This window comes from Phalacrocorax aristotelis, chromosome 4 (genome assembly GCF_949628215.1).
Source record: "Phalacrocorax aristotelis chromosome 4, bGulAri2.1, whole genome shotgun sequence".
NCBI lineage: Eukaryota > Metazoa > Chordata > Aves > Suliformes > Phalacrocoracidae > Phalacrocorax > Phalacrocorax aristotelis.
In genome coordinates, this window is record NC_134279.1 from 79901480 (window position 1) to 79927115 (window position 25636).

General features: G+C 38.6%; 1 protein-coding gene across 2 annotated transcripts in view; it reads right to left on the reverse strand.

The window, feature by feature from the left end:
• Positions 1-25636, reverse strand: part of CTNNA2 (catenin alpha 2) — a 530531-nt gene that overhangs the window by 119850 nt on the left and 385045 nt on the right. For both annotated transcript variants that reach the window (XM_075092184.1, XM_075092185.1), the window contains exon 8: positions 5551-5631. In XM_075092184.1, the coding sequence (XP_074948285.1) occupies positions 5551-5631 (81 nt within the window). The remainder of the gene's footprint in view (positions 1-5550; positions 5632-25636) is intronic.

The window sequence follows — 25636 nt, forward strand, 5'->3', positions numbered from 1 at the left end:
GTCCTATCAAAGACTAACAGATAACGGGTATAATAATTGTGCTGTGCAATTGAAGGGAGGTATGTTAGAGAATATGGCTGATAACAGACTAATAAATACCATGCCTGTAGTCCACCAAATGTCTTACAAAAGTATTTGTGAGAACGTAGCTTAGCACAAGGATAATGTAGAAGAGCAATCAAAAATACATGAGGGTCATGTGAAAGGATGTAGTAACTACATGATACATAAAGAATGGATTAGAGGACTAGAAAGGGCAAACATGACTAGGATATATATATTTTTTAAATTTAGGCTGCTGCAAAGTATGTGACTGATGAAGTTTGGGCGTGTGACTGACAGTCATCATTAATATGAGTTTAAGCCTAAATGGCTAACCCAGATCCTGAGTACCTAAGAGAGTGTCACCGTTCCTAGGGTGCTAGTAGTGGCTACTGGAAAAAAGCCTACACAGAAGAAGCAATCAATATCCTAACCTCTATTGATATTCATAAGAAAGAGGGATACAACCCATCCAAAAGAATACAGAAATCGTGCAAGTGCCTATCTTTCACCTTTGAGCCTACAAAGTAGCTGAGATTAAATAATCAACTTTTAAACGATAAACCACGGCCACAGGTGAAACCCACTGTTGGAAAATCATAGGGGAAATCAAGCTACACGTAGCTGTGGAAATCGTATTGAAGGGGTTATTTACGGCTAATAACATGCTATAGTTGTACAGTCATAGAATCATAGAATCATAGAGTACCAATATTACTGGCAAAGTAGCACAGTGTAATATACCCCCATACAAATTAAATATACCTTTGAAAATTTGGAGTGGTGTTGAAGATAACAGAGTAAAACAGAACAGGACCGTAGCCTGACCATAAAGGCTTTTGTTCCTAGACTGGGTTTCTGAGGGAATGAGGCTCATTACTGTAACTCTGCCCATTTTTTCAAATACATTTTAATGTGTTGGCCAATTTTAAAACCATCTGACAGACAAAACAGGTCTTGAGGATGTTAGTACCTGAAGTTTGATGAAAAATTGTCTGGGTAGGAGAACAGTGACCTGAATTAGAGTCCTATGGAGGGAAATTTGTAATGTGAAGTCAATAGCTGGCTGGCCAGCATACCAACATAGGTACCAGCTGGCCAACCACCATGTGGGTACCAGCTGGCCAGCTGGCAGAGGAGGTGCCAAAATCAGCCTCACGTCTTCCTGCATTTCACCAGCCAGCCTGGAGTAACAAGCGAGCTAGCGCAGAAGAGGTAGCGGCAGAGCAGAGAAGGATGGATGTGAGAAAATGAGAAGAAAGATGAAAATCAGAGACCATGAGAACAAGCGCAGGTATTTTGAGGCCAGAAATGATGACAGCTTTCCATATTCAAAATCGCCATCCTAGCTACTAGCTGTATGCTGATGTTGTTTTGCTTTTTGTGGCACCTGCCCAACAGCTGGATTACATCCAACGGCACAGAGTCTAAGGTCACTAAACAGTAATCAGGTTACAAACCCCACCTTCTGATACTGCACACATAGACTTAGATACCTAACAATAGCATTAATTTCTATTAAACATCCACTCCATTAAAACAAAAGCCCAGGACATCACTCTGAACATTCAAAGTATTTATCGAAATGCAACTGGTAATGTAGTTATTTCAGGACTATCCACTTCGTATTTCCTATTAATATATTTTATAATAAAGGATTTTTTTTTCCTAAAACTGCAAGGAGAACCAGAAATCCTACGTCAAGCAAAATACAGTAATTATTAATTTTTGCTTTATTCTACTGTGGAATGAAACCTGGAAAATTCAAAATTATCAAAACACCTTAAAATGATGGAAACCATTATTGACAATTCTAAAAATATATTTTTAATTGTCAATATTTATTTATATGCATATATTTATATTTACAGCACAAAGCTAAAATAAGCTACTCACTTTCAAAATGAAGAAAAAAGACTTTTCAACACTGTCAGGCTTTTCCTTTTTATTTTCAGAAAGAAATTTCTGGGTAATTTCTGATGTTTTTCAGTTTTAAAGAAAGTAGAAATTTTCTGTTGAGTATTTATTTCATAAAGTATTTCTGACTCGCTTTAGTAATGACATAAACCTAAGTCTGCAGGAGGTGGATGGATTGTCCTCAACAGCTATATGAGAGCATCATCTCCAGTAAAAACTGAGAATCACTGGTAACAAATCTTCCTGTTTCTTCACAGTTCCTTCCACTTGGAGGCACGCGAAGTATTAGTCTGGCTTGAATGGACAAAAGTGAAGAATTATTTTCTTTCATTCTACCGTACAGAATACTGCGGACGGGCTGCTCTGTTAAAATGAGCAGCAGTACAGCTATCTGCTCTTTAAGAGAAAACTAATGGGTTTGGTTATTATACCTTGTGGGGAAACCGACCGGCTAACACAGACTGAACAAGCTCAGCTGACCAGCTGGAACAGGGCACAAGGCAAAGAGAGGATGGGGGCCGGGCAGGCGGCGGCACTAACAGGTGGGACGGCGGTGGTGGTGACGGCAGAGCAGCCGGTGCCCTGCTCATACAGCTCCACATGATCTACGGGCGGTGGTGGGCCGCGCTACGCGTCCAGTTTGTGCGTTAGCCAAATTGTGTGGTGTGTCCTCCCTGCTTATCTTTGTTTCAATGTCACCGCAGAGTTGCAACGCTTCAAATACCGTGTGTGCGCGCTGCTTCGTGATCAGCTGTAGAACTTCAACTATAGGGTTGTTTTTTTTTTTCCCTATGGAGGTAAAACAAACAAATTGGCATCCCCAAGCACCCTGCTGCTGGCCTAGCTTGCTGTACCGCACAGTGAAAGGTGCTTCTAGGTTTTGGGGGGTTTTGTTTGGGGTTTGTTCTGTTTTGTTTTTTTCTTACAACAGACTTGCGTATGGGGGGTGGGGGGGGAAAAGACCCCAGATCCCACCAACTGGCACAGCTTGTTATCAGACACAGAACTCTGTGCTTTTTCCCAATTGTCAAAATGAAGTAAGAAACGGCAGCAGTAAGCTATGGGCTGGTGAGACTTGGCTGCTTTCAAGAACTTGTTCATTCTGACTTACATTGATATTCTTACTGGCAGTTTATATTAAGACATATAATTAGATCTCTGTAATAGTTTTCCAATGCTCAGGAGAGTTTAAATTATGAGTATAAAAGATGTAACGCCATCAGAATAGGAAATATTGATGTGACTGTAAATTGTGAGATGGAATTTTAGCACCGTGTATCACAACCACAATCGTTTCATATGTCTGCGTGTTCTGCAGATAATCAAATAAAATCTCAGAAATAGAGAGCTAAGTAACCTGGGGAGAGAAGGAAAAATCAGTCTTAGATGGTTGACTACTGGAGCCTTGCAAGGGAGCCTGTCTACCAAATAAAATATACATCCCTTCTTCATTACCAAAACACATTTTGTAGTTTGTCCAGTTTTATGGTGATAACACTAAGCTTCATAAATCTGACAAGCAAGGCTGCTTTAAAAGGCATTCATTAAAAACAAAAGGCATTACGGTATTCAAAGTTGGTTGTCTCTCCCATGATTTAGCCCAAAATAGAAGGACAGAAATAGTATAACACTGCAATTTCAACCCTGCTTCATTTCTTCTTAATCTTCCAGCCCCTCTCCCCAGCCGTTAAACTAAGCCCTCGGTGACATCCTCATACTATGAAATTTAGCAGGGGTGTACAGGCAGCTCTGGGTAGACATGCACCTGTATGCTGTTGATTATGCATGTGATGAAGCAGAACACTGGTTTTAATTCTAAAGGATAATGATTTATAGTGAGAATACACACAGCTGAAAGCAGAGACTCCATCTTCCCCTGTTTGTGCAAAACCTGGCACAATTATGATCTAATCTTGATTAGTTTACTAGCAACTGCCATGATTTAATAAACATTATACCTATGTGATTAACTTTCATAAATATCAGAAACTATATTAAAAGCTTCATCTCCAAGAAGGAAATTATTATATATGTGCTTCACTTTGCCCACATACAGAGTTCCAACCTTTCTGAGATTGAATTCAACACCCATGGGGCTGAATATACACGAGAAGCAGACAGTTTATTAAGAAAGGTGCCATTTTTATATCACGTTTTGGAGTAAATTTGGCTTTAGAGATGAGTAATTCAGGCAACTGCTGAGAGCCTCACACAGAACAGCAACTCATGTGTTAGTCTGCTACTTCCTTCAAGCAATAAGAACAGAGGTGGGAGGCAACACATGGTACAAGCTCCACTGCAGAACCTAGGATCCCACAAATTTGGAGGTCACAGTCACAGAGATCTTTCTTCTGTCATTAGCTGAGCAACAGATGTGATGCTAGGCTTTATACAGGAGAGTCAGTGACTCATATTGTCTGCAAGCCCATTGCAATATTTTTATTATTTGGAGAAATGAGCTCTGAAAACGTGATTCTTAAGCACGTTTGCTGAAAGTTAAGGAAGAGACGAAATGAGCTGAGTTTTAGCAGTGCAGAGCACTGATTTCAAAACGCCTATAGGGGCCACTCTTTGTTAAACTGTCGTGTTGCAAATAGGTATCTGAAGATCCATTTAAGTCATTACTTGGTCTTGCAGATTTGTGGATTTGGAATCATTTTCAGAGAGGCAATCTCTGATTGGCCAGGCAGAATGTCTTTTCTTTGATTTATTGTATAGAAAATGCAGAATTGGGATCATCTCAAAAGGAGAAAAAAAGGTAAAAAGAGGCAATCCCTCCTGACTTAACTTAAAAAGTGTAGAGAAACCTGTAGAGGGTTTCTCCCTGTTGTTTGCCAATGTCCCTTCTATTCTTTTCCATCTCAAGGTTTTTGAATGAATCTTTCAGTCTTATTACCAAATGATAAATATCATATAAGAAAGTCAACCTTTATTGTTTAAACTATGTTTTACAGTTATTTATAGAATCACAGAATCACAGAATGGTTTGGGTTGGGAGGGACCTTTAGAGGCCACCCAGCCCAACCCCCTGCAGCGAGCAGGGACATCCCCAACCAGACCAGGTCACTCAGAGCCCCGTCCAGCCTGGCCTTGGGTGTTCCCAGGGATGGGGCATCGACCACCTCTCGGGGCAACCTGTTATTTTTCAGCCTTCTCTGTATCTTCATAGGATTTTTATTTAATATGGTACCTTAGAAGTTTTCTTTGACAGCATTCTGCTCTTACAAACTTCTTTATATTCTGCTCATCCTTCCTGTTGTTTCAATGACAGGATACAAATAAATACAAATAAGCAAATATGCCAGTGTTTTTATGACTGGGGTCGCTGGGCTGCAAAGGCAGTGAAGGTCTGGCCAACCTGCCTTCCCTCCACATATTAAGACCGTTGAGGGTTACACCTGGAATATGTTTGTCTCCCTTTTTTTGAATCAGGAAATACTAGTCTTTTGCTTAATGTCATGTGTAACGCAGTGGCACACCTAAATAAGGACGCAGGTTCTTTATACCTCTACAGGTGGCAAAACCATTCTGAAGCTGAAAAGCGATGACTTCCTTGGAAAATCAAAAAGCGTTATAAAAAGCATAGATTACCTGTCTTCGAAGGTCTCGTGTTTTCTTGGTCATCTTGTCAATAGCAATGTTGAGTGGGTCCCCCTTCTCCTTCCTTCCAGTCTGTTAAAAATGAGATTTTGGAGTTAGAGAAAAATACCGCAGAAAATATACATTTTTTTACAAAATAGTGCAGATTTATCAAAAGAAATCTGTGCATCTCTTTTTGTTTGCTTCCACTAAGTTTTTATGTCCAATGTAATGTTTTTAACATGTTTACGTGCAGGGGGCATATCAGATTATTTTAAAACAATCCTAAAATGATAAGAAGAAAGATTAAGGTGACTCACTGGAGAGTTCAGAACTTTTCCACCAATAAATTATGTGCATATATTACAGCCTATACTCCAAAAATCTAGCAAGACCTCTCACTATAAAACGAATATTAAGAGCCTCTAATCTCCATCCTGCCAGGCACTGGGAATGTTAAACATGATAATAAGCAGCAACACAGCTTGAGGACAGAAGGAAAATGGTTCCTGTGCCTGTAACAGGAATCATATTGGCAGACATTAGGTGCAGTATAAAGAAGAATTCCACTTAAAACACTTTTCTGCAGAAAGTCTCAAAGCAAAAATCCTCACGAAGATTAAAAAGGGGGACAAAACCTTTTTGTGGCTCAAACCCAATTAAAAAAAAAATATTTTTTTGGGTTCAGTGGTACAAAAAGCATTACGTGACTTTGCCAGCTGTATTACCTTTCTCTTAAGAGAAAACTGCGTCTCTAAAGATTTGTCACATCTCATCATACTGAACTCTGTTTGAGAGCTTTTCATCAAGAATCAAAATGATCTTCAATTCCTTCCAGCGTTACTCTTTCCTTCCCAATTCTGTTTTCAAATACTCCTATTTAGAATTGTTCCTTGCATATGATTAGGAGCGATTTTGTATTTCCAGCTGAGCCTAACAGCATACATTTCTGGGAACTATTGAGAAGTCACTTTTGAGGTGGGATGGGGATTAAACATCCCCTTTCAATAATGATCTCTCAAATGTGCAGCACTGTTACCAGCTCTGCATGGCCACATTGGCAAGCGGCCTGTGTTCCAGACTTCTGCTTTAAGCATTCATTCGAGGGAACGCCTGCTTTCTATTATTGTCTGCAATTCTAATTATGATATGAGGCCAATGATCTTTTAGATATCTGTAAAAGCCATCCCCTTTTTTTATTTAGAAATTCAAACACAAAAATATCGAGCGCCACCAGAATTTAATACAAAACATAAATTTACCTCTTAGGTTTTTAAAAAGAATCCATTACAAATTCTGGAGTTATTCATACAAATTGACACCAGAAAATAGGGAGAGAAAGTGTTTGCTGTGATACAAGAGGAGGCATCTGTGTAACCCGCTGATATTTTTATCTCACTTTTCTTGTGTTCATCCTTTGAGTTCTTCTGGTTCCCAGCTAAAGAACTACGGCTCTTTAGCCTAAGCAATTTCAGCACATGCTTTTAGATTTAGACGCCCTGAATTCAGTCCCTGGTATTTTGTCCAAGACGCAGATGTCATGTGCACATAATCGATAGTTTTTCAAGCTGAAATTGCACCTTAAAAATGAGGCAGACCAGGGCAGGTAAGTTTGGTACAGGAAGCCTCTCCTAACTCCTGAAATGGTACAACGGGGACCGCCAGATGAGCTAGTCTCAGCCAGGTTCCCAGTCTCTCAGGCTACAAAGCTATAGTCTAAGAAAATTTTCAATTACTCCAGCTGTGTGCTGTGTACTAGCTGAACCAAGTATCCTTGGTGACATTAGTGTTCTGGGATGCTTTATTTTCCTAGTCAAATAATTCAATTTCTAAAATATTGTTTAATTTTTTCTCTTCCTTCTCATTGTTTAAACTTTAATGCATGGACTTAGAAAGATACCTAACCACACAAAAGGTTTTAAGACATTTTTTGCTGGGGCAAAGATAATAATTTTTTCCCCCATCAAATCAGGGAATAATTTGCTAAACTGTGCATATTGTAGTGAATATTAACACAATGTGAATAATGAAAAAGCAAACACCAGGACACTTAAGGCTACACTGGGAAGGTATTTTACAGCTCTCAAACAGAACAACTAGTTAACAGTTCTTCTTCACTGATCTCATGCAGTGCAGAGGTATTTTGTGTTCACCACCCACATGCAAGGTCAAGCACTAAATGCTTGGCACCCATTTAGGAGGTCAGAAAATTGTCCTGAATAGGAACTTAGGAGTTCTTCCAAGTAGTCAGCTATGGGATCCAGTGGCACTGAGTACATTAGGCATTTGATAAACTGCACTGTTTAGGAGCAAAGTCTCTGGATATTCCCTAAATGGTCATTGGAAAAAAAGTAGAAATTGAAGAAGAAGGTTGAGTTAAAAGTTTGTAATTTAGGTTCCTAACCTGGGTGTTTTGTATTGCTGATAGGGGGAAACTATCACTGAGAGTAGGCCCATGGCAGCCCACATCTATCACATCTCCTAAGCCTCCAAACTTATCCTGTAACTTTTTCAGTCTAGTTTTAAATTACATAAACAGTGGCCCTTAAGGTACAGCCTACTGTGAAACACAAGACAACTGGGAACCCTTCTGTGACCCTCAAGCCACACAACACAAACTGTCAACATCCATCTGGCCAGCCCCTTCTCCCTCCAAAATAGAGAAAAGCCTGTTCCATGCTGCTTACTGAAAACCTGCCTGCTCTGTGCAATTGCCTGAGTCATGCCTGAGATGCGAAATGGCACGAACCAGGCTGTGCTGGGAAACAGGCTACCACACCAAGCGGACAGAGATCCAGTTGAGCTCTCTCAATGGCAATACTTTATTAACACGTAGGAATACAGATGAAGTCAGAGAAACACTTCCCATGTTCTGCACGGTTTTTACGTATCCGGGAATTTTAGGTGTTCTTCACCTGTTGTAAACATGGCTACTGCCTTTTAATCTGGATACAAACCCCTTCTTCACTGTATGACTTCAAAGAAGGAGAAATTTGTTTAGTAAATCACATTATTGAAAAATAAATAGCATGGCATGTGATGTTACATAGCTTCAGGCAGGTCTGTCAAACACCATCTGCTCTGTGCAGAAAATATAAGTTTATTAAAGTTTATTTATTTAAGTCCTTAAATACTCTTATATTAATGTTGCTCTGTGATAAATTTTTGGCCTTCTATTCCTAAAAGGGATAGAAAGGAATTCAGTGGTTTCCTGTGTTTCTGAAAAAAAAACCCCATTGAGCTTGGTATTGAGCCTTATAGTATTTCTCTGTTAATCTTTTTCTGCAAAGGGAAGAAAGCTACTTTGGAGACGGGATAAAAAGGAAGTAAAAAATTGCTGCTGGCATTGGGTTAAAAGGAGAAGGAGGAGAAATGCACAGAATTCCTTGAATGCCAAAATATCGGTATTCAGAGTTCCAGTGGACAGAATTACATCTATTCATGGTGTAATGAGGAGAACTTTGTTACAGTAGAATATATTAATCAGGTTCCTGATTTCTAGTGACCATTAACAGCATTTGCATAGTTTTTACTCGAGATACTTTCAAATTACTCTCTCAGTCTGTGTTGCTCCCATCCTAATTTCCTTAGAGCTTTTCCCTGCCTGTTTGATTTATTCTTAGCTGATCAGGATGAGCAAATTTCCACAGGCTCCCGACCAGGGGCTGTGCTGCCTGCGGAGACCCCCGGGTCAGGAATGGGTCTTCCATTGCACTTCTGCCCCAGGGCTGCAGCCTCCCTCCCACATCATGCAACATAAGATCCAGCTCCCTGAATATATTTTTCAAGCCCTATTAAGACTGATTCACCGCTTGGCATGAGAAGTTGAGTATTTTTTCAACACATCCATGTCTGGTTAGTGTAGAAATCAAGGTACTGTCCTTTTACTCTAGAAAATGCCTACAGTTGCAACCACTGTCAACGGTATTACTCAAGCAATAAAACAAACACAGAATACAATTGCCTTCCTTTTGTTAAGCAAAGTCTAAAAAGCTCCATAGTTAAAACTGCATAATATTAAGGTAAACAGTTAGACAGGGAACTTCAACTTCATTTAGTTAGGACGGGCAATAATAACAAAAAACTCTTAAGGATGGTAAGATATTTCAGCACCTGCTGGAGTGATCTCTGCTAAGATATGGCACCGTTTTTCCTTTTGAAAAATACCTTTTTCCTTCCCCCCTTTTCTTCTTTTCATGAGCTGTTCATTGATTAGACTGTTGGAGTAAAATAGAAATCTCCCAAAATATTCTTCACAATGATTAAAGACATTTACATCCCATGACTTGCTTATCACAGAATTCTTTTGATCAGCATGAGGTACTTAATAGGATACTCTTTTTTCTAACCCTGGGGAATATCACAGAATCAAGACACGAACAGTCAGGCCAACCTGCCTAGAGACATAATACATTTTGGATGAGACACAGTCAAACACGGAAGAAGACGCTCCAGACTGGACCTGCCTGTGTTGTTAGCTTTGAATAATTCCAAATTCCACCAATATGGGGAAAAAAAAAACAAAAGAAAGAAGTTTCAGCACAAGAAACAGGGAAAATTGCTACTACCAAAATTATTATTATAAAGAGGGCTTAGATGTTATGGTAATGAATATCCTTATATTGAAAAGTTAGTGTTACTTACAGTTGTGTGAGGTGCAAACCCCCTATTTTGAGCATATAATTAAAAAAAATTTGTAATCAATGGCAGACGAACATGGCTGACAATAGTAACCTGTTAAAGAAGGGGATGGAATGCCAAGAAATATACAAAACGTGCAGCATCTGCAGAGCTGCAACATAATGTCACATACAAAATACCAACGTGTATGACAGTTAAATGAGATGTTAGAGTTATTGTCCTTTTTCTTTAAAGTGCATAATTTAGAAGCTCTGTGTTTCAAAATAATATAATAAAAATGACAATAATGATAATGATGATGATAATAATAATAAAATAATAATAGCCTGAAAATGTGTAAGAAAATTTGGGACCAGGGACCACTGTTTTCACACATTCTTCTGTCTTTGCTGCTTTAGATATAAGCCAAAATACCTGGGAGAGCTCAGTCTCCTAACATATGACATGTTGCATGTTCAAGACATCGTTGCTGCCATTAATCGAGTAATTTAGCCTCCAGCAGACAGGTGGAAAGATTATCTATTGATCCAAAAGCTACCAAACCTTGATATACTTTTATATTTTCATCATCCCCTAGGTAGATGGTTCCATTATTTACAGTTTATTCAGAACTTCAATATCACAATGTTTTATTAAGGCATAAATTGCTGCTCAAAAATATATCTGTCCTAATATTTTATTTTAAATGTTGAACAACATCACTCTTTAAAAACTATGCTCATGTTCAATAGCCCTTTTAAAAGTGATGAAGAGAAGCTTAGTACTAAGAGGGAAAACATTTTGAACAACAGACATAAGCTGCATCAGTGCTTTTAAGCAGAAAGCTAGTTTTAAACGCACCAATACATAGTCTCCTTTTGACAGGGGAGGAAAATTAATTTTGGGTCAGGAAAAGGCTAAACTATATATTCTAGCAGAAGCGAGCAGAGACTAAATTTCACTGGAAGCTGAAAATCCTGGCTATTCACTAGAAAGATGGGTCAGGAAAATATATTTTAGAAAATCTGTGTGGCTCCTCTATGGATGAGCTGAAGAAGACATCTTAGGATAAATAAATTAAAAAAAAAAAATTGGATGGTGAGAAATCTCTAGCAGCATGGTGTGAATGTGAGTTACTGTTCTACTCGGGTCAGTGATTTCATCCATACTTTATGTTTATTCCTAGAATTTATTTTGGCTTTTAGTATTTATCCTAAGTAACTACAGTGGGGGTTCTGCAATCACCTGTTTTCCATCTTTGGTTTTGCCAGAGAATCACCTCATGTGGAATGAAAATTTGTACATTCCCTTTTCCTCTTAATCATTCATTTTTTTTTCTTGAGGAAAAATGATAATTTTCCATAAATGGGGGGGAAAAAAGGTTGATAAGATACCCTTTTTTTACGCAGGTATTTTGGCCTTTGTTTATACAGCTGCAAAGGAGAAAGGTCCAGTCACCACAGAGAAAGGACAAGACAGAAAGATCCCAGTATGTGCAGCATCTTGCCGCTTTGCAATAAAGCATTGAAGTACAGGCTTTCTTCACGGTGCTTCCACAGCTCCTCTGTTCTAGAACGCCACTCACTAAATAACCCGCTCATAAATATCAGTTACCGACAAGAAGTTCTCCTAAAATAAAACAATTGCTTTCAGCAGATTTTAATTGTCTTACAAAATTGTGACCAGATCACAGTGAGTGTAACTGGTTCCAGTGTAGCACAAATAATCACAGCTACGCAGAAAGCCGGGTAAGGCACATCCTTGCAATCCCAGAGAGTAAATAAAGTCACTAAAATATAAATGAACCATGACCTGGACACGATATCAGTACCTGAGGTGCACAAATCTTGGCCTTGGCCTGGATCCAAGCAAGTTTTATCTAGATCTGTAGACAATTAAAAGTAAGTATGTAATGAAATGAAGAGATTATGAGAACTGAATATGTCAGTGGTTGAAGACACCTGTCTTTTTCTATTTTATGTACGTTTTTATGCAGTCCAAACCACCACAATATCTGAATGCCTTCAAGAGGTGAACTGGTGAATTAAGTGCTGTGTTTAATATCATCTGTGTCTGGTTTCGTGTTTTATCTTCTCACAAGAAGAAGAACTTGTGTGTAGGGGAGTATTTTAGTTCAGTTGGTTTGTGGCTATTGCTTTTCTCATTTTGCGTAATTCACTGTCGTAACTACTTCTTGTCTTTCGGCAATAACTGAGGAATTTCAGAAACATTACCAATGACTGCAGTTCGATTTGAAAGACCAGTTAGGATTAGGGCTTTATTTCTCTAGTTCCCAAGTGAGAGGTGCTACTATTAATTGATATTTACCCATAGTTACATACTGGCATCCAAGCTTCCCTAAAAAAGAACTGCCCGAAGAATTTATAGTTTTCATTCTTGAGAATGAAGGCAGCAATTTGTTGGTTTTGGTGAACTTTCTTTCGTTTGTAGATATACATTGAATATTTCTGTATTTTTGTGTATTTTTGAACTAGTTTCCAAGATCACTGTGGTGAGGCTACAGTGCTTCCCTTCTAGCCACTAGCCAAGATTGGATTTTACAGCATACTGAGGTACCAAAAATGCAGAAAAGGCAACTGGTGGCACTTTCATAAGTTACAAGGCAAGTGTAACACACAAATCTCATTGATTTTTGTTAGGTTGAATAGGCACTGGTTCTTTTTTTTTTTTTTTTTTTTGGAAGCAGGGGGAAAGCCACGCATCTATTTGAAGTTCTTCCCCAAGGCAAGAATATCCTATCTTTGAGTTGTGTCATTTAATTAAATTCAGATAATAATGTAGCACACGCTGCCATTTGAGAAAGCAATGATAGTTTTCAGGGTAGGACCATCTCATTTAATTTTACCACCTAGAAATACTGAATAAAATCTAGTTATATTAGCTCCTTCTGTATTCAATACATAGTGACAGGCATTTTTAGAGCACCCATCTGTATTACATATTTATTTTAATACGGGATACATATCACCACATGGGCTTCCTTCTCTCCATTGACAGTGTAGTACTAGATGACTAATTCCTAAACAGCTAAGTTTCATGAGATAAAACCCCTTCTGAATAACTGCAGAGACTGTCCAGCCCTCCTAAGGATTTGGCTAGCGACTGCGTCTTGGACAGATTATGTGTGTTTTGGAGGATTTTCTTCCAGAGAATTTAAAAATATTGGCATCGTGAGGACACCTTTTTCACCAGCTTCCCCAAAAGATACTCCTGTACTTCCAGGTTGAGATATTTTGAGGTCTTGTAAATAATTCACTTTCTTCCCACCGTCTAAAAGAAACACACTTCATAAATTTTAAAGTCAGCATTGTATCTTAACAACAATGCTTGATTCTCCATGCTCATTTTTGCCCTTTAAAACCCCTTAACATACAAACCCATAAAGACACACTTTAATACTTCGGTCATCGCTACCAATGGCCTTAGGACAATGCCACGTAAAAACTGTTTCTTATCATAATTATAGGTGTGATTGCAACAGACAGTCGCTGGCCACAGAAACATCACATCCTAATGAAGAAAACAAAAAAAAACCCATACCAGTTGTAGCTGCATGTCTCTAATCTGAGCTTTCTCACATAAAGACGTATGCCAACATTACCTGAATTTGGAATGGAAGTTTGCTGATAACAGGGGAAAACAAGGAAATGCAGTTGGAGGAGCCAAGACTGACAACCTGAGACGGGTTTTCTGATAGGTCCTCAAGAAATCTCACCAATACGTATGTAATGGGATCTACATCGCTGCAAATGCAGGTGGTACGAGGGTTAGCATGCAAGTGTGCTTCTGATAACGGTTTCTGTCCTCATGCCCTTAGGAACTGGGGTCTCTGAAGCTTCCCCTTATTCCTTTCTGCTTGAGGGGGGTGACTGTAAAAATATGTATTAGAATATTGATCTGCAGAATATTTCCTGCAGTTAAAGAGCATCTTTTCCTTTGCAATGCTTACCTGGAGGACTCAAAGACGAAAACATGAGGGTTTTCATCGAATAAACTGCATATTTCTATTCAGAAGAAGTCAGTACACAAAACTGATGCTGTTACACTTAAATGTATATAAAAACCCCAGAATTTCTGAGGAAAGAAATGTGGATGGTGTAAACTGTTATAAAACCATCAGCTTCACTGAAGCCATGCTAATTTACACTAGCTGAGAATCTCCCCACTCATCAGTTAAATGAAATCTTGCAGATGCTTCCATTTAAGAAGGTCAGAAATGTTTACTTCAGAATTCGAAATTATTCTAATTTCTTCACAGACATCTACTTGCAAAGGGTCCACTGCAAACTCCTCATTTAACCACCAACTGCTTTCCAGCTGTAAATTGCAATCTGCTTTAAATTGCTTCTGCATGGCTTCTCTTAATCTAAAATAACTGGAAGAAAAGGAGAGCGTACACTTTTTTTTTCCCTTCAGATATGGAAGCCCATAGTGAAGGACTACGTACATAAAAACTGTTAAAATTTACCCACTTTAGTACAAGCACTTGAGAAAAGTCTATTCTATTATTATAAGCATAACAATTAACGGTACTATGTAATATAATATTTATTAACAAAACCTTCTATCATATTTTCTATTAAATTTTCTCTGTTATAAAGCTGCAGTAATAGCAGGCAACTAAGAAAAGAGGAGTGGTAGAGAAGTTCATTTATATTATATATAAAGGTTATATCATGAGTCACAGGGATGAGTGTTATTCACTGCACTAAATGCAAGACTTCCTGAGACATCTCAGCATCCGTTGAAAACATCCTTTTAGTATTTTTCAGGTCTCCCTTTTGGAGGAATAGGAGAACCACATAATGTTATTTGGTTGCAAGCAAAGGCTTTTTTGTTTGTTTATGTATTTAAGAAAAAGGCTCCAGTTCATGACAATATTTGACTATAACATTGGCTTCTGTAGTGTGGACCTTTAGGCAGTTTTTCAGCAAAGGAGCTTTTTAAACAGAGAGACATCTCTGACAAATGAAGTGGCCACTGGGAGAACATCAAAGATTTCACAAGGTTCACAGGTATTAAATGAACATTTCTAATAAACTTATTGAAGTTCCAACTATGCCTTTCTATTTAGATGCAGAATTGTTGTTAATGGCATAAAGACAGGTATTATATAGCCCTGGAGTTCAAACCCCCCAAACCTTGCCTGTCTGTAGGAGGCACAGAATTCTCTTGTCTGAGCTTACAGTGCTTTGATTATCAAATATCACCAAAAAATAGGATTTCAACTTGTTGGTTGCATCGGTCACCATCTAATAGATCTCTTCATGAGATATGTATCTAGTATTACACCTGCATTTCTTTCTTCTTAATTGCATCATGCAATTCCATAAGGAAACGAGGTCTTGTTTATTTCCTATCAAACACGTGTTTGCCAATGCATGCGGCTGAAAGTCAATGCTAACTCAATATTTGTACTTACAACAGAGAATTAAATGTTTTTCCAAATCCTTTGCTACTTTCTTTTCCCTTAACTTGCCAGTTCCTTCTGGACCACGCAGGTAGGGTTTTTTGTTTCATTGGGTTTTTTTTTTTGTTGTTTTGTTTTCTCTTTATCGTCCAACCTGTTCTGAACACTTTCAATTACAGTCTATACCAAAACAATATTTGAAATTATTTCGGCTGATGTTTCTTGCAGCCAGTGAAACCACTGTTGCTTTCCAGCTCTGACACCCGACTTGGCATGAACTACGCAGCCTACACACTATCAGGTTAGTGCTTGGGTCAAACTTTCCGGGGGCAGTAACGCGTGTCTGGCAACAAGGTTTTTCAGCCTGGCACATATCCCGTGAAAATGCCACCTGCAAGCAAACAATGCTCGTGAGATTTAATTGGACACAAGCTGTAACTTCAGCTACGGCTTTGAATGAATGGAGATAGAGGAAAGCCTGGGAAAGAAAATAACTCAGTCCTCATTACAGTAATTAATCAGTCACTTTGAGTAGTGGCTTCTTTGCGCCCACTTGTTCCTTTGTAGGACGTCATAACCACGAGTGATGAAATAAAAACAAAACAACAATAAAAGAACTAGTTTAAACTCCAACCAGACATTCAACAGAATGCAAGAGCAAAGGACCAGGTCCTTCTGTTTTTACCGAGCAAAGCCAGGGTCTATTCCTGTCACCACCTCAGATCAATGTGCTAACTGTTATCCATTCAAATTCCTTGTCAGTTTAATCAGAAGAAGTAAAACACAATTACAGGGCATTAGCGTAAAAGCCAGCACAAAATAACAGAACGTCCATGTGGGATATCTGAAGCAAAAGCCTGTTGAAAATAACTCTGTGACATTTTCATCAACAATCTTTGTACAGAAAAACAACCCCTTTGTAAATGCTATTACAAACTAATTAGGCATAAAATAATGCTTCAAATCTATAAACTGATTAGAGTCCTTATTTCCCCTTGTAGATATCAGAAAATTTTTTGGCTTTTGTTCTGTTCTCAGAAGAAACCTAAATGCATAAAGACCTGTACTGAAATGATAGCTAGTGCGCTTACAAAGCCTCTCTGTGCTCCCTCTCGAGTCAGCAGAAGTTGTACCGTTATTCCCATTGAATGATTGGAACATTCACTTTTCACGGACAATCCACACTTCCACTGCATATAAGCTGTATTTTTGGAATCATCTAACAGATGCCTTGGAATAAGCGGATGAAACGGGAACAGGGAAGGGGAGAAACTCCTTCTCCACCTGAAGGCAAGGATACAAGACTGATGGATTGAAAAGGACAAACAAATGCAAACCTGCCCCCGAAGCCTTGCCTGGAGTCTCCAGCTGGGGTATGCTGGGGTGGGCTCTGGTGCCTGGAGTGCCCTTTCATCCCAAGCTGCACCATCGCTCGATTTCAGCAGGATCGGTAGAAATATACACCCGGTCCAGATGTATCAAGTAAATAAGGATTTGTGTACACCCACAACAGGGTATCAGACCAAGGCCTTTCACGTCCTGGGAGATACTCAACTCTTAAAAAAATATATATAAAAGGCAGAATAACGTCTATGTGACTTAGATAGTCTTTTCCAAAAAAACCCTATCAATACATGTCTTCAGGCCAGAGCATAAGTTGGAAAACCCCTTCTCCTTCCAGCCCTAACTTGCTTTTTAAGATGCAGAAGGTATGGGGGCTGGGACTGTACTCAGCACAGTTAACCTCCTGGATTGAGGTGACTTCACTTTTTTCAAGAGTCACAATGCAAAGCCCAAGTCCTGGTGCCCCTGTGGTTAAAAACTCACTTAAAATGTTCACGTTGTAGTTCCGAGCTCATAGACTCTGAGGTCTTTAATTGGATTTGGTCCTTTATCTTCTATATTCATGAGACAGTAATTAATTTGACTACCCCTGCCTGGTCCACATGGCAATTGAATGAATAGCTCTGCACATCTACATAAATGTGTCCAAAAAGAGTTATTATGAATGTGCAATATGACAAGTTAACTCTGCTACGTTAATAATGATGTCATTGAAACCGCTAAGGCATGTGCCATTGGAGCCCACCTCAGAGCTAAGGGAAATGGAAGAAAGTATATGAATAAGCAACACGCAAAACCACTGCACCGTTTACACTCTGCCTGGCCTTTTAAAACAAAAACGATGATGATAATCCTATTTTTCAAATTTCCTTGATATACCTTCATCTTCTGGCACAACTAAAATCCCCAAAATACTGCAAGAGGGGTTAAAAACTAGACAGTTTTTTGGTACATTGCCACAAAGACTTCTTGTAGGAAATGCAGTGTAAGAAATTTTAAGGAATGTTAAATGAAATCACAGCAGACTGAAACTTGTGGTTCCAGTGCAAGACCCGATATAACCTTGAAACAGATGCTAATTGGCACCACCTTCATTCTGATGTTCATAAATGAAACTGAACAAGCCTTCAAAGGTGCCAAAGGAAGACTAGCTGTCCAAAGAACATTAACATGTGTTTGGACTTGGTCTGTCGGCTCCAAAGTTATTTATATCCTACTAAGTTATTTAGATGCTTTTGAAAATTCATCCAATGAGACAAGTGTGCATACTTTCAAAAGGACTGAAAGTCTGTGGAATTTAAATTCTCAAATTATCCGGGATACACCTTCCGTTATCAGTTAGCGTTGGCTTTGGAGGCGAACCGCCGATCTGGAGTTGTACGGAGTTATTCACTGCAGGAGACTTTTTACTGGGGAACCGTTCATGGTTTGTACCGAGACAGATGTGGGAGGTTGCAGCTCTCAGTACGAATCATGCAGCTGTTTAGAATACCTTTTAATGACAGATACATATAGAAACTACTTGCAAGTGGTAAAAACGCTGACTGGCCTCTACATCTGGTTTTCTCCTTTCCCTCCTAAATAACTTAAACTTCGATGTTCCTGATTAAACCTGTTTTTAATATATAAAGATATCAACTATTTTAAATAGCATTATTCTAATAATTCACTAATTTGCCTCTGCAGTGACTTCAATAGCAATTCAATAGCAATTACAGTCACCATGTAGCTTTCCACACTTCCTATTTATTACTCTATTCTTACATCCCTTACCCTATAAATTAATTGGCATTATCTATAAAAGTATCACTGAATAAACATTTCCTACAAAAATCAATTCTTACAATAAAACAGGAACAATTGTAGAGATTCTGCATGTTAGGCATGGTCACGATGCACACCAAGACAGCAGCTGAATCTACAGCCTATGGGAACTAGACTGTACTTCCAATTGCCAGTCCAGTTCTGTTTCTAATAGGTGGTATTTCAGCAGTTTTCTTTAGCATGGCAATTAGCGTAAAGGGTGAGTCAATTCCATGATGATCAAATGCCTAAAGAAATTAAAAAAAATAAACTAAAGCCCAGCAGGAGAAGCTCTGTGGCTTTTCACACCACATGATGCTTTTCACTTCAAAACTACTAAGTAAATTACTAAGGAAAAGTTACTGTGAATAAAATGGGCTGCACTGTGTTAAGTAATTATTTCTAAAGTGTGAAATGGGTAGGAAGTATTTCATCTTAAAGTAGTGCCATGATGCATATTACCTCTCTAGTATAAAGTGAACAGGTTTTATTTTTTTATTTATCTTGCAGGAGCAATCACAGGAATGAAAACTTTGTTTTTCTAACAATCTTTTATGTGGGAGAGAAGTGTAAAGACTCAACCTGTGAAACTATGCTATCCTCCACCATTTGTACTGCACTACTGTTTCTGGAAGAATCTTCTAGACTTTCATGAGCTCTCAGGAAATGCCCAGTGAATTATAAATATATCTGGTTAATGCTCCCCATTTAAGGACTGCGTGACGGAGGCGTGATCGCCAGTGTTAAATACCAGCAGTTCTGGGATTGTTCAGGGATGCCCCCCAGTTAAGATTTAATCTGTGAAACAAGGCAGAACACAGCTTGCCTTTCAATATGTCCTGCAAGTACGTCACGCCGCACACCTGTTCTGTTCCTCGGCCTTGAAAACCGGTGGTAAAAAAAGGTCATTTTAATACAAAAGTTACAATCACAGCAAGGGTTAGGAAAATACCCTTATGTTGCTTCTGAGAGAACAGAGGGGATTCTTGCAGTTAATTAATACCTAGATGCAGAACAACAGGCTATTTCAACGAGAAGAAAAGGTTATTTTTTCTCCAGGGTTTCTTTTTTTTTTTTCTTTGACAACTGCTATTAAAAGTTGCAGGGATTGCGAAGAAAGAGGAAAACCACGTAAGAATTAAAAAAGAGCTTTCTCCAAGACAAAAGATGACACAAATTGGTAGTAATGAATTGTGTATGCTAGCTGGCTAAAATACTGCTGTCCATTTAGAGAATAATTACACATACATTAAAATATTTATGCAGAGTACATGTGAGATTCAGTCCCAGATCGAAACCGAGAGGTAGTAGAGAATAAGTAAGAGAACACTAGCCTGGGTTTAATGGCTGACAAGCCCCATTTAGAGAAAATATTTTCCCTTAATAATCCCTTTCAACAACATGCAATACAGGCTTTTGTTTTGTATTGTTCATATACATAAGAGATTCATTCCAAAAAGATCAGAAAGGGTTGTTTTCTCAGTTCAAATATCATATGGATATCAGAATTACACTTTGTGAGGGCACGGCTTCTGAACGCACACCGAGCCACTTAGTGCCCCGCTCATGAGAAAGAGCAAAAGTCTGTCTACAAAGTGTAAACTCATTTTGGCCTCAGTCCTGAAACTATCTTTGAGGTTTGACCTTCAGAAGAATTTCACATAACACAGATGGGTTGACTAAGGTTGGCCACGGGACAGTGTTTAACAAGTCAGTGTTGGAAAGCGCTCTGTAACGATGCGGAGCAAGCCTCTAAATATATCACGGGAGTTCTTCTCTGCTGACATATCTATATGTTAATAGCTTGTTCTCCACGATCAGGAAGAGTTACCTCCAGGAGGGGAATGGATAAAGCACAATAATTTCAATGCAGGCCTTTGAAATTGTATTTTTTAATGTCATTTTTTAATACTTTAACATTTAATTCATTTAATTAATATATTAAATAATTTAATAAATTTGTATACTTTCAAATATGGCAATTGTAAGGTGGGGTTAGTCTGTACTTACAGGTAAGCAATGGCCAACACCAAGTGATTTTGGAGGTTTCCCTTCCAAAGTAGGAAAATTAGGCAAAGGCAACAACGGTTGTGCTGGTCATGACACACACCCACCGATGGCTGTAGCCCTGATGTGCATGGACAACCTCAAACCCATGACCACATCAGGCAAGGTAGCTATAAACGTTTCCGGTGAGCCTGTTCATATCACATGCTTACACAAAACAAAAGGAACTGTGTTTATAAAATTAATATTTCATGGGCTTCACTTTTTCTTTTTTAATTTTTGTTTTTATTTTTACAGAATTGCCTCAAATGCACACTGGTGTGAACCCATTTACAGATATTTGTATACTCAAGGATAAAGTTTCATTTCTTAGACAACTTGCTAAATCAAGATAAGAATGTCCATCGGTCATCTAATATAGCTAAAGAGTAGAAAATTTGGGTAAGAGTGCTTTTTTTAAAAAAAAATTAGGCTAGCAGAATCACTGCTTATGCCAGCATTCATTTTGACTGATGAATTCCAGAGCAAAGTACAACAAAGAGCATCTCCTAGTAAAAGTCTCTACTTCTAATATCATTCTGCTCTCCAGAAACATATATCTTTTCACATCAGAAACAAATTGAAAGAACATGCCGAGGAACGAGCTGTTACCTCAGAAAGCTCTTTCCAATATTCCACATAACTTCAAATTTTATCAAGACAGAGAAATCTGGATGACATATTTATCCATTTGTGTATGGGTATGTAATGCTTTTATCTTTCAAATCTGCTGTTTTACCTTTATACAATCAAAATAAATCAAAATTCAAACCAGCCATGATTTCTTGACTGATATAGTATTTTCAGTGCTAAGAAGGGCAATGCCCAATATTAGGTGTTATGTATATCTTATTTCAACCGCCAGTTCTTCTTTTATGCCAATATTTGTTAAAACTGCAGAACCACACGCTTGAAAATAGAATACTAGGATTACAGCTGCCTGCTCAGCTAGAATTTCCCGTTTTTATCCACACATGTTATTGTGCAGTCCTCAATTATACAGAATCATAGAATCATTAAGGTTGGAAAAGACCCTTAAGATCATCGAGTCCAACCGCTAACCTGTCACTGCCAAGCCCACCACTAAACCATATCCTCAAGCACCACGTCTACCCTTCTTTTAAATACCTCCAGGGATGGAGACTCCACCACCTCCCTGGGCAGCCTGTTCTAGGGCTTTACAACCCTTTTGATGAAGAAAATTTTCCCTCATCTCCAACCTAAACCTCCCCTGACGCAGCCTGAGGCCGTTCCCTCTCGCCCTGTCACTGGTGACTTGGGAGCAGAGACCGACCCCCCCCTCACTCCAGCCCCTCTCAGGCAGCTGCAGAGAGCGAGAAGGGCTCCCCTCAGCCCCCTCTTCTCCAGGCTAAAATATGATCGGGTCTTAATTTTTCCACAGGAACTCTGCTAATGTGCACGGGATAGATGAGCCCCATTTGTTGCTCAGGTGTTTATGTAGCTAAAGTATGTTGTTTTTAAAATTAACACAGATTAATATAGTTGTCTAAAAATGTTGCTGGGTATTTCAACAGTTCCTTACAAAACCAAAACCACAGTTCAGCTGCAAAAACCCATAGTATTTAAGGTTGGAGGCCTGGCAGAGCGGAACAACTTTTTCTTTTGAAGTATCAGAGAGAATGTTTCTATACACAAGATGGTATTGTTTGGGTTGGCATTAATATGGGATTTACAAAGTAATGTGAAGCGTCGTGGGGATGCTGAGTCACCGCAGCTGCTCAGACCTGTTTGCACGTCTGAACAAGAAGAAGCTGAGCTGTAGCGGTGCTGCAGCGAACGGCGCCAGGGAAGTGTTTGGAAGTCATGGAATTATGAAATTAATTCACTATTAAGTAAGTATCTGCAGAGAAATGCTGTAGGACAGCAAAAAATGGTGTGAAAAAGATATTTTCTTCTGAATACAGAATATCACAAAAGGTTCTGGTTTGGTATCCTCATGACTAGTGACTTAAATTGATGTTTGAATTATATTGACTTAACTGGTTTTGCTACTACTTCTGATACTTTTTCTTATACGAAAAGGCAAGCATTATTATAATTGGTTTTTTCTGGTGAACCTTGAATCTAACATGTTAAATGTGACCATGATTCTTCCCTTCGGAAATAAATCCTAATAACCCAACTTGATTTATATCAGCCCATTATACAGCACGCTCATGAATATAGACCAATTTTCAGTTTCTTGGACTAGAAGTCATGATCACGCCTTATCTCCTGTGCCTGGCAGTGAGTTTACGATGGTGAGTAGAAAAGCTCACAGGCTTCAGAGGTCATTGAATGAGATCACAAACGATTTTATACAGCACAGTTATTAGTAAGTAAGTAAATAAATAAATAAATAAACAGAAACATGGTAGTAAGAATAGCAGACAAATACTCCTCTTGCCTTTTGTGTTGCTCTACACAACACGGATATTACAGGCTGTATTATTCCCCAGATGACACGCTGAAATAAATACAGAAACTCAGAGCTTGGGGAGTTCTGGAAGTTGGAAAAATAAAAAAAAATTGATTTTTTTTTTCATGAGTATTTTAGGAATTTCAAAGTTCAAATTTTGAAGTTGGATGCCCCATCCCTGGAATTGTTCAAGGTCAGGTTAGACGGAGCTTTGAGCAGCCTGATCTAGTGAAAGATGTGCCTGCCCATGCCAGAGGGGTTGAACCAGACGATCTTTTAAGGTCCCTTCTGACCCAAACTATTCCATGATTCACTGGGATTTTGTTATATATTTTTGATTCAACATTTTTGTTTCTAATTGGAATAATTGTAATTAATCAAATTCTGCCCTCTGTATTACCGGAATGAGAATGAATCCGCTGGTCTAAGGAACAAAACTTGTATTTCTGAAAATGTCCCAAGTCTCTTCTCTGCATTCCCCCATACCGTATGGGGTACTTGTGCAGCAGTTGTGAGAACCTGGTTGTGCTCTGCTGGGAAACCACACACAACACTGGTAGGATCAGCTGGGTAATTCAGCGAACTGGAATGAGAACCTGGGCACCTATTATATCTCTCTCCAGTAAACAAGAGGCATGTCTCCACCCAAACTGTAAATAATACGAACAGCCACTTTGGGCTTTCCTGCACAGATACACACTGTAAAAATTATTAATTTTGAAAGTAATGCATTGAATTTAATTGAACATTGTAAAATCAGTATTTAGATAAAATAATCTTTTTAAAAGAATGCACTGAAAATGAACAGACCTGTTTACTGCTTCATAAGCAGAGGGTGAAATACTCTGTTTTGTAACTATGACCTGCAAATATTTATTTTAAAAAGCCAATAACCTAAACATTCTTCTACCCAAGTTGTTTTTTTAAATGTCAATTACTATAGCATCAGAGAGCAATCATCCAGCTAAATGATGCTTTAACCAGCTTGCTTTGACAAATATTCTGTGACCGCAACAGAGAACCTAAAAAATATTTTCCATTTGATCCAGTTGCAGGACTTGCGCTGAACTAGCAAACCAGGGGAATGGGAATGGGAATAAACTGCTCTACTGATTCCTAGAACACACAATATAAGTCTAGCAGGAAAAATTCAACAAATTTTGATATTTAGTATCTGTTCAATACTATTTTTTGAGCACCCTTGTGGAGTGCCTCCCCTCTTTATATCCCTTGCAGGTAGCATTAGCATACTGTACGGAACATAATAAAGGTATGATCCCTGGACATAATAATGGCAGCCTGAAGAGTTTAAAATCATAATATAAACTATGAAAACAAAAGAATGCTGCTTAAAATACACAAGCTTTCAAAAGTTATAATACTTTTTTGTATTACGCTTATTTGTCTCTTGGCTTTATGTCTTAATGACCCATGTTTCAAATATTTCTACACATGCCCACTGGTTAGAAGTTTCCTTTATTAAAATTAAGAACATTTTGCATGAAACAAAGATAGGGGAATTTAGAGAAAACTTAAATATTTGGAGACACAGAAACAGAAGAGGTAGCTACAGTAACTACAAAACATTAATAATTTTTGCAATCTTAATTACCCTCCTACTCTCTCATATCACCAAACCCCTTCCATGTTCTAGGGCAGTAACCACCTACTCCCTCTAAATCACTCCAGTGAAGCCTGCAAATGCTATCTAACGTTTCTTTTCTGTTACACAAACATATGCAAATGCTTCTCCACATGTATAAGCACATAGACACACCTCCAGAACAGAACTCAAATCCCTCCTTCAAGGTCAGTGCCTTAAATTGTAGCTCCCACGCCAAAGAGTCTGGCTGAGCTGTGCATTGCAGGGCAGGGTGAAGGCAGATTAGTAATAATAATATTGGCATAGAAGCCAGTTCCAGGCACGATAGCTTGACGGTTTAGCCATTTTTCTCTTCAGGTCCTAGATTCTTACGTGTCTTCTACTTCTTCTTGCCCACATCAAAAGTATGATTCAAGGTTTGCTGCTGTTAGTGGCATTTCTACAGCTTATTGTTTCATTTCTTTCCATAGAAACTATCTCATATTGACCGCCTAGCTGGTGTTATCAGTAATTGGTCTTACAGCAGAATCAAAATTATCTTCACGGTCCTTTTCATAAGTTCATTTCCCCCTTTCCATACGTCACTAAATAAGCTGGGTTTTGTCTGTTAGACACTCGAAACTCTGCATAACACCTATGTGTGCTCAAGAATTTGCATCAGTTCCACAACAGTGTGGTTTTGTTCCCTGAGCTGAGATGCTACATGGCTCAGTATGCTTTCTTCTGCCTCCTCGCCCATCCAAGTCATTCTCTTTCACCCATGAAATAGTTTCTGGACTTGTGACCTGCCAACACCTAAAGAGCTCATAAGGCTTCAATGGAGACACCTCTT